The sequence below is a fragment of the Portunus trituberculatus genome, chromosome 46 (assembly GCF_017591435.1).
Source record: "Portunus trituberculatus isolate SZX2019 chromosome 46, ASM1759143v1, whole genome shotgun sequence".
Taxonomy (NCBI): Eukaryota; Metazoa; Arthropoda; class Malacostraca; order Decapoda; family Portunidae; genus Portunus; species Portunus trituberculatus.
In genome coordinates, this window is record NC_059300.1 from 22,542,660 (window position 1) to 22,552,548 (window position 9,889).

General features: G+C 34.4%; 1 protein-coding gene across 1 annotated transcript in view; it reads right to left on the reverse strand.

Moving 5' to 3' along the window:
- The window catches only part of LOC123519987 (FERM, ARHGEF and pleckstrin domain-containing protein 1-like), a 235,886-nt gene that overhangs the window by 22,996 nt on the left and 203,001 nt on the right, over window positions 1-9,889 (reverse strand). Inside the window, 2 exon segments of the mRNA XM_045281752.1 lie at window positions 937-1,108; window positions 1,247-1,484. Of these exon segments, the coding sequence (XP_045137687.1) occupies window positions 937-1,108; window positions 1,247-1,484 (410 nt within the window).

The window sequence follows — 9,889 nt, forward strand, 5'->3', positions numbered from 1 at the left end:
TAAATAAACTTTCTAGTTTCCCTTGCACATTGCTATTTTCCTCAAAGGCATCCCCTACCCCCTACATTAGGCTAAAACCACCTACTGTAGGGGATTTCCCCTATAAATGGCAGCCTTGGCACAGGATAGCAGCAGTTTACACTTCCGCCTGGCAGGCTGGCAGCAAATTTGGGTTGGCGGCAGATTTGACCGGGTGGGTGGTGCGCGAGATATAAATGTCGAATTGGCAAGTTAGTCGGTCGAACTCTAAGGATTGGGTATTAATTAACTGAGTTCGAATTGGCGATTATTCAAAACTGCGAGCGGTCAAATCACGAGGATTCCCTGTATACCGGATACCAGTGTGCATCCCTAGTCCTGCTGCAGTCTTTTTAATTTAGAAACTTACAATGGCACCAAAGAGGTTTATTGATGGTGAAAACAAGGAATCTTGTAAAAGTGCAAGTGTTAGTGAGTCACATCCCTTCACTAGTGGGTTCACAGGAATCACACCAGACATTTTCATGGATGGTGACTTGTCCTCTGATGACTTACCCCCTCCTCCCCTCTTCTTCTACATTATCCATCACCAGCCTTCATTTACATACAGTATGTACAAATCAAATTAAAACACTGAAATTTTTATAAATTTGAGGTTTTGCTAAAATTAAAACAAATTACCTGATTTATAGGAATCGATAGTCAAACAGCCATTTGGAACTAATTAAGTTTGAGTATTGAATCTCTACTGTATATGATTTAGTTCATAGTATATCTTTTAACATAGCCTATTTATTTGTTATTTTAGTTTACAGGTTGCATCTTCATTGACCGTGACTGTACATCACTATGTGGAAATTAATTAAAAATAAAAAAGACAAAACTTTACTAATTTATAATTCTTGAAGCTTTCTTAAATAAAAAAGATCACTACAAACTTTGATCAAAATAACTTACCAAACTGATGACTTCCAAATCCTTCTTGTACGTTCTCTCTGTGGTAAGGATTTCCTTAGCAATAAAGTAAGCCTTATCACTGGGATACTTTCTTTTCCTGGATTCACCTTCTATCTCCCCAACTCGTGCTGATGACACTGTTGTGTCATGACCATTAGGTATTGAATCCACACTGAAATGAAACAATTCAATCGTTTATACAAGAAGAAAACATATTTTCCAAGAAAATCATTCTCATGTGAGACTTCAGAAAACCATTATTTTAAGTATTCCCTCAATAAATGTATACATAACAAATATCAAAGCTTACCGGTTGTTGACATGATTGGATACAGGAATATTTTCCTTGTGTGGTGACAAAGGTGTGGTGGTGACTGGGGAGGTGGTGGAAGGAGGAGACCCAAGCACAGACTGATCTTGAGGTGCGGTTGCTGCTGTGGAAGGAGCGCTGGCAAGTTGTGGTGCTGTGGCAGAGGCTGCTTCACATGACCTGCTATTGACAGACTCCAGGGGGGGTGCTGATGCCTGGACTGGTATGCTGGTGAGAGCTGTGAGGGAATATGCAAGGCTGATGAGAAGAATCCTCACATAATCTTCTATTCTAGCTGGTAAAAAAGACTAAATTTTTTTAGACTTATTACAATTATTTTCTTACTCAGAATTACTTAATGGACCTGTAAAACATGATATGCTATGCTCACAACTGACTTGCACTATATCCATAAAGCATGAATAGTACTTGGAAAGTGTATTCCACTGATATACATTAATTCACAATTCAATTTCATTAATTTGTTGAAGTTAACATTCATTTATCGTGAAAAGAAAAAAAAACCTATCACACATCTAACAATAGTAACAATAATGTCCAAAGTGATGTCAGAAGCCTCTGGACATGATGTGAACATGAGTCTTCTACATAATTCCTTGTACTCCAAAACTAAGTAAAAAAAGCAAATTCCCAGGCTAAACTTCATGCAAACTGGCTGCATATCATACAAAATATCCAAATCTGTATATACATGATATATGTATGTATACAAAAAAATAACCCCCAATTTTATAGGAGGTATGCATAGTAGAAAGTAAACAGGGCAATACAAAGCAAAAATAAACAAGGATGGTTTCCAGAACAATATATATATATATATATATATATATATATATATATATATATATATATATATATATATATATATATATATATATATATAGTATATATACCAGTAACATTAAAAATATAATAATATTCTTCAGAGAAAGTATACATTATGAAAACAAATACTAAACTTTCAGGAGATAAATAAATTGTTGCTCATGCATAACCTACGAAAGGAAGAAAAAAAAAAAAAATATATATATATATATTCCTGAAGCAATGGGTTACACAAGGTTCTTGGAGGTGACTAATAGGATAGTGTGAGTTTATTATAGTGTGAAATGTCTTTGTGGAACAAAATATGATGTTGTGTGATGTGATGCAATGTGGTGAAACATGAAATTTAAGAGATGGGTGGTGATGGACATAATATAATAATGCAAGGTGTGATGTGGTGTGGTGTGGTGTGGTGTGGTGTGTGTGGAGTGGAGTGGAGTGGCATGGGGTGTATGAATTCATATTAATAAATATATAGTGAATGAAGAACACATGACAGTGTGATGACTGCAATAGTCATATTTTAGCCACTGATAAAATATAATTGACATTTTATAAATAATAGTTTACTACAGTTTCACCACAAGCTGTATCCTACTAATTGTGCAATACAAATTCAATGTAATGTCACACAGCATATTAACAATTGCTTTTTATAAGCACTCTTATTCTGAAATGTTGATCTCTCAGCCTCTTTCCACCTACTCCATTCCAAGGTGTCACAGCATCACAAGTGTAAGGTCCAAGTTCAAAAAGTGCCAAACATCTTAAGTGAAATGGACATTCAACAACTAAAAATTAATGATCAGCGATTTATAGTGAAATTATTTCATTCTGGCTCAAAAAAGGAGAATCACAGCTAATCATGTACGTGCTCACTAAGAAATCATTAGGTTTCACTTTAGTTTAATCAAATGATTTACATTAGCATACATACTTGTCCAAAATTTGGTATACTGCAACTTCACAGTATACAACTCACATTGCATTTGTTATAGTCAGGACATGGAAATCTTCAACATCATCTCTCATTTCCTATTATGGCATGGTGCTAACAGATTGCTAAAATATGACCATCAAGTCACAATATATAGCAATGACAAACTTATCATCCATGAGATTTTAAAGAACAAGTCAGTGTGCCAGCATATGCAGGCTGTCATACATTCCTCTTATACTGTCTGTCCAAGAAGTGGCAATGCCTGTCTACTGCCAGCCACACTAAAGAAGCTAACATCTGCAAGTCTTAGCTCTCCAACCATCTGTTTTAGACAAGACACATGAATACCAAGATAACCTCACTTCATAATCAGTAAATTGTTTTTTGTTATGTAACAGGTAATGATCAAGAATGGTCCCATGACTGCAAAACTTAACAGAAGACAATAGTGAGGAAAATAGTTGCTGGAAGCTTTTGATAGCACAAGGTTGGAGAAATAAAACAAGGAAAAGGGTTCTCACGCTAAAACAAACTTCAGCTTTCTTGGATCTGCATCACATTATCCTGTACACTAAAACTCAAGATCACCTCCTCCAGCTCCTACAGCAGTGCTCTCTCCCACCCAAGGACAGTCAGTATATGAGTCTGTGTTCAGTGTTCATCCCACTAAGTGTTAGGGCAGCTTCTCTATGTATGTGGTGGGTCTGCTACTGCTGGCCCACAGGGAAGATTCATTATAAAAGCATCTATTGTACTTTGTCTTTTGTTAGTGTATGATTCTTGCAGCCGAGACAACTACACTGCACAGGTACTACAACTAAACGAATATGATGATGATGAATAGTATGACTGTTTACATAGGTATGTCTATTGCTGATTCCATAACCTTCATTTTAAAAAATCATGCATCTATTTCTATCCCAGTGAAGTAAAATACACAGAACATGGAGGAATTACACTCTAGCATGGCTTTTAAAAAAATGTGCATATATTAACACCAGCAGTGTATGTGTTTGGTGCATATAGTTTTGTTAGTTTGATGTGTGGGTGTGTATGTATGTATATACTGTGTGTGTGTGTGTGTGTGTGTGTGTGTGTGTGTGTGTGTGTGTGTGTGTGTGTGTGTGTGTGTGTGTGTGTGTGTGTGTAAAATAAGCCCTTGCTGGTGATTATAGCAATGAGTGGAGCTGTGTCAACCTAAGTCCATCACAACAGAGAGTTGGGTTGGCATGCAGGATGTGTTCTGTGACACTGTGTGGAGCATCAGCACAGTGCTGGTGGGTCAGGCAGGCATTGCCACAACACAGGACTTACCTCAACAGTGTAGTGGCTGTTAGTTATCACTTTTGAATGCCCTTTGCTGCCTATGTATATTAATTCAACACAAACATCACACCTACAAAGTGAAGGAAGCTGGACTTCCGACTCAAAGCAGTTATCTATATAAGTGTATTACTGTTATAGATGCCAAATGCTCTTGAATTTTTAGTAATATATAAACTGATTTTAATGATAAAGTTGTAACAACTATCCTTGAAAATAAATGACTAAATAAATAAGGTTCTGAAGTCTTGTTTTGAATGTAAGCACTATTTTCTGTGATAAACAGGAATAACAAAATATAATGAAACCATTATAAATGTTTACCTTATTTCTAAAACTAAAACTAAAGGCATCTCCAGCTTGTCCAATGTCATAAGCAATCCAGCAACCTTCAAATTGTTGGGAAACAAGGTCAGTTTGAAAAATTTCACCATTAGTATAGTTTAAGATTGTGCAAAGATCCTAAGATCCCGGTGCACAGAGATGGCAGTGCAGGAGAAACAAAGCATGAGATGTGGCATCAGTGTGCTGAGGCAACACTGTACTGCTGTAGAGCCTAAAATGAACTTCTTCAGCAAAGTTAACCATGATCTCATTTTAGAGTCAATTAATATGAAAAGGCTTTATAATTACTGCTTTTTTATATAAATCTAATGAAGAAGAAAATATTTTCTTTGCACATGAAAGAATATACATAAATTCAAACTGAGGTCAATGGTAGTTCTTTGTAACCTTCTACAAAACATACACACATGGATATTGTGAATTCTAACCATTGTGCTTTCCTAGTTACACAACTTGTGACCTGAATACGATATTTACATTTCACTGAATTACAAGTGATGTGATCTAATTCTTTGAATAGCAATGCATAGCACCAATCTATACAAACATAAAAACTATGAGTTGTTTAATGATAGTTTTGCAAGATAACATGTTCTCTGAATATGAGAACAATCCTCAACAATAAAGATGGTAGTGGCAACTGTTTATGCCACAATGAGAGCAACAGGTGCATACAAAGAAAAATGTAAAGGCTGTGTACGTAAAAAATTCATACATTTATTATTCTCTCCAGGAAACATGGCTATCCGAGGTATAAAACAAATCATTATTAGAAAAAAAATCCCTTAACAATGACTGAAGTTTCATTAATAAAAGATATATCTAAGCAAATATACTGTATTTGGTTTCTGTCTTTTGCACTTGCGTTAGAAGTTTACAACACTTTTTTTTTTCTATTAATCTCTTCATATTCCACCACAAAATTTCCATGCTGAAACACTCATCTTTCAGATTATCTTTAATAATACTTTGCTAAAAATGTATATCAACTTTTATGATAGATTGTTATGATTCACTTTATCCTATTGAAAAGTAAAATTAGGAGATGAGATATCCAATCCCTTTTCTCCATCTTTTTGTTACCACAGGAATCTGTACAGAATGACCAAGTTTTCCTTCTTTTTCAAACAGCAAAGCAGAACCAGATTTCCACCTCAGATATCACCTACATTTCATCTTTGATCCTCCAAAACATATTCATTTTATCATAGAAAATACTTGAACAACAGTTTATTACAGAAAATTGAAAGTTTCCCAAATGACTGAAGTAATCTGGTGAATACTTCACGAGTAGAGCTCCTTGAACTATGAGCATTTTTTTATGTAATCAGTTATAACTGAATTTTCTATATTCAAGAAAAAAAAAGTGGGGATAAGAAATTAAGTCACTTAGACAATTTATAAAGCAATCTTGGCAAAACTCTAGCAATGGGGTATCTATTTCCAAGAAGGTTAAAGTGAAAATTAAAAGTAATGCAAGAATAAATGTCAACACAAATGATGGGGATTGAAAGGATTTTTTTTAAATGTAAAGCTGGTATTAAAGGACACTTGGCACTAAAAATTTCCATCCTATAGTCATGATATTTATGGTGAACAGAAAACTTGCTCTCTATTAATGCAGCACACTCTGCAGCAAGATGGGCCTCAGAGATCTGGACATAAGAACATTACCAGAAGGATAAATTATTAATTACTTTTCATTTTCTTTTTCAGGTTCAGTATTGAACCCTTTGACGTCATTACTGTTGCAATGATGAAGAAAAATCATCAGCAGTGGTAACAGTAATATGTCCATGAAAACACCAAATGTCAGACAAACCAAGCCATGTGGCAGTGGTTGCCTGTAGTGTGGTTGGCTACTACAACAGTAATGTATCATCATGGAAGTATAACAAATGTGAGTAATTACTCTTGTTTCATCAAGTAAGTCAACTGAATGTATATAAATAATAATCAATACAAACATTCCTTACCCTATAATAGTCTAAAGAATTTAGCACTTTGCTTCTTACTGACAACAAAATACTTCAGAAAATAATTACATTCTAAATACTGGCAACTTTATGTATCATCCTTGGTCATGTTTAGGGGAGAGAGAGAGAGAGAGAGAGAGAGAGAGAGAGAGAGAGAGAGAGAGAGAGAGAGAGAGAGAGAGAGAGAGAGAGAGAGAGAGAGAGAGAGAGAGAGAGAGAGAGAGAGAGAGAGAGAGAGAGAGAGAGAGAGAGAGAACAAAGGGGGCCAGGGACAGCTACAAAACTAGTCAGTTTTTCTGATCACCTTGGGACCCTTGAGGTCAAAGTGCAAGGGCTTTGCAGTGATAATGATCAGCAGTACTAAAAACAATAAACAAAATGTCAAAATGATAATGATGATGATGATGATGATGATGATGATAATAATGATGATGATAGTAGTAGTAGTAGTAGTAGTAGTAGTAGTAGTAGTAGTAGTAGTAGTAGTAGTAGTAGTAAATTAATAAAAAAATAATAAAAACAATAAAATAATAATAGTAGTAACAAAAATAATAATAATAATAATAATAATAATAATAATAATAATAATAATACAAAAATAATAATAATAATGATAATTATTAGAATAAAATTAAATAAATAAATAAATAAAATAATAACGATAATAATAACAATAATAAATAATAATAATAATAATGTAGAAAAGCAATAAAGGACACACAAACTCAGAAATGACAAATATTTCTAACTGATAATGCCCTGTGGACTTTTCAGGAAAATATGGTTCACAGGCCAACCCAATAATCCCATTAACTAGCTGCTCAGAACACTAGCAATCTCAATTCTATAGGTCTAGGTTGCATTCTTTGCATCTTAATTAGTTCTTACACCATCTCCTTCTCCTTTGTGTTTCTGCATCTGTGTACACGTCATCTCTTGTCGCTTATTGTTTCTTATTATTGGTAATGCAAAAACTTGTATGTTTTTTTGTTACTTAATGAGGTTACTTTTCAGAATCTTGGAAGGTCTAACTTCTTTAATGCTATCTAAAAGTGCATTGGTAGACCACACAGGTAACAAGAGGAATTTTCTGTGATAAGAATAACCCAAAGTTCCAAAAGTAATTTCAATAGTAATGAAGAAAAAGCACAAGTCTATATTTTCAATAACAACAGTATACACAGAACATAGGATATTGTCAGCACAGAGCCAACAGCCCAAAAGGAGAAACACACAGTAAGGAATCATCATCAAGGAATCATCATCATTCAGAAACCTCACTCAAAGCTCATGCCAAGAAGGCAAATCAGTGTTCTCCTCAGAGCCCTGATTGCCCTGTCAACCACATTCCCGTGAAAAAGCTTACAAGGATAAACTAATTGAGAATAATTTTATTTTTCAATTTGTGTTCCCTTCATCACTGTTATTGCTATTGATGAAAATAACTAACACAATTATATTTAGAATAACTATAATATGATCACTCATGAAGAGATAATGATAACACACAACAGGACCTTGCTACCTTTCCCTAAAATGCTTAAATATATACAAATGAATACATGAGACACCAATGTCTTCAACACTCTACCACAGGAGAGATTAAAACCATGACTCATTCAGCTGCCTAACCTGCCCCTTGGCCACATGATAAGCACAGACCTCTTGCTGATGTTTTTGACAACATCAAATGGATGAAATAAAATAAAAAATTAAAAGCAATAATATTAATAATGTCATTATCAATTATGGAATGTATAATATACATGTACTTCAGCTCAAATCCCTTAGCCAGTCTGTTCCAAAGTAAAATAACTAAAATTTTCAAAAGCATAATAACCTAAACAATATGTAAGAAAATTAAGTTTTAAAAGGAATTGCAAAGAGAGGTTGCCTTTCCTCCATCAGGAAGCTTCCTCTTTGGCAACACATGTTGGTGTGCCACTAAATGAACACTCCAACTGATCATGTGACAAGAGCACTATTCCTGAGGTTGTGACACAACATTATGAGGAACATTAGTGTTGGAAAAGCAATGAAGTGGGAGTGCTGACCTGAATCAAATTGTAATACAGGTATTTCATTTGGTAATAACAGCCATTTCTTTGGTAAGCAAAAAATTTTCTGATAGCACAAAAAATTACTTCAATAAGTGGGAATAACATGTGAGTGTGTGGTTGTGGGTGCCTTGTCTTGGCTACTTCTTTTCATAAGGGAAGCTGCCCTGATATAAAGATAGAGATATATTTTATCAATCCTGCATACAGTTACTTTACTTCTCATGCATAAGCACTCTCCAATAAAATCTCACAATAGTTTTTGGTTGTCTATGTTACATTAAAAAAATATATAGCTTCATACATGATTCTTTCATATTAGGAAATATGCTATACTGCATTATTCACCCATTACTTTAAGCTCTAGCTGTAAGCCAAGATGTTAGTAAATAACTAACTGTCATGGATATCTTCAGCATGGAAATTTTGATGGTGACAGTTCAGTATCAACCCTGATGCCTTCTAACATGTCAACAAGAAAAGAAATAATACAGAATGTTATTGGGAGAAGTGAGTGTGGCAGAATATAATGCAAGCCAAAGCCAAGATCCAAAGGGGAGCTTCAGGAAAACAGAGTTTTTTTTAAATATCTTAGCAATAAGACAAGAAGTAAAACACTGTTCAATTCAGTTAACTAGGAGAAAGAAAAGTCTACCACAATATTCATTTGCAGTCTGTTTCTCCTTTTCCTAGAACATTTGTGTTTGATGAATCAGCAATCCATGTAATAAAAATCATGAATTCAAATTTGGACTAAGTCACAGAACTTTTAGTTCAAGAAGCTGTTCATTATGGCACTAAAGCTATTCAGTTCAAAGATGGTAATACAATACAATAAGAAATTTGCTTTTTACTCTGAATTCCATTTGTTCCTTTAGAAAAGCCAAAATATTATGCATTTTATGTTAGCTTAATAATGAAGGCAAAAGAACCTTATACCAAACTGCTATGGGAACTTAAAAATCATATACACATTGTACCCATGCACTCAATATACAAGATTTTGTAGATTAGCACGATAATCTCTGACAGTTCTCTTTACAAACACTTGAAGATTTTGGCTGTAAATGCCACTATACAGTATTGTTACAGTCTGTGATGAAAAGATTTCCTTGCATGAGTATATAACTGGAATGAACTACCCTCACCATCCTCA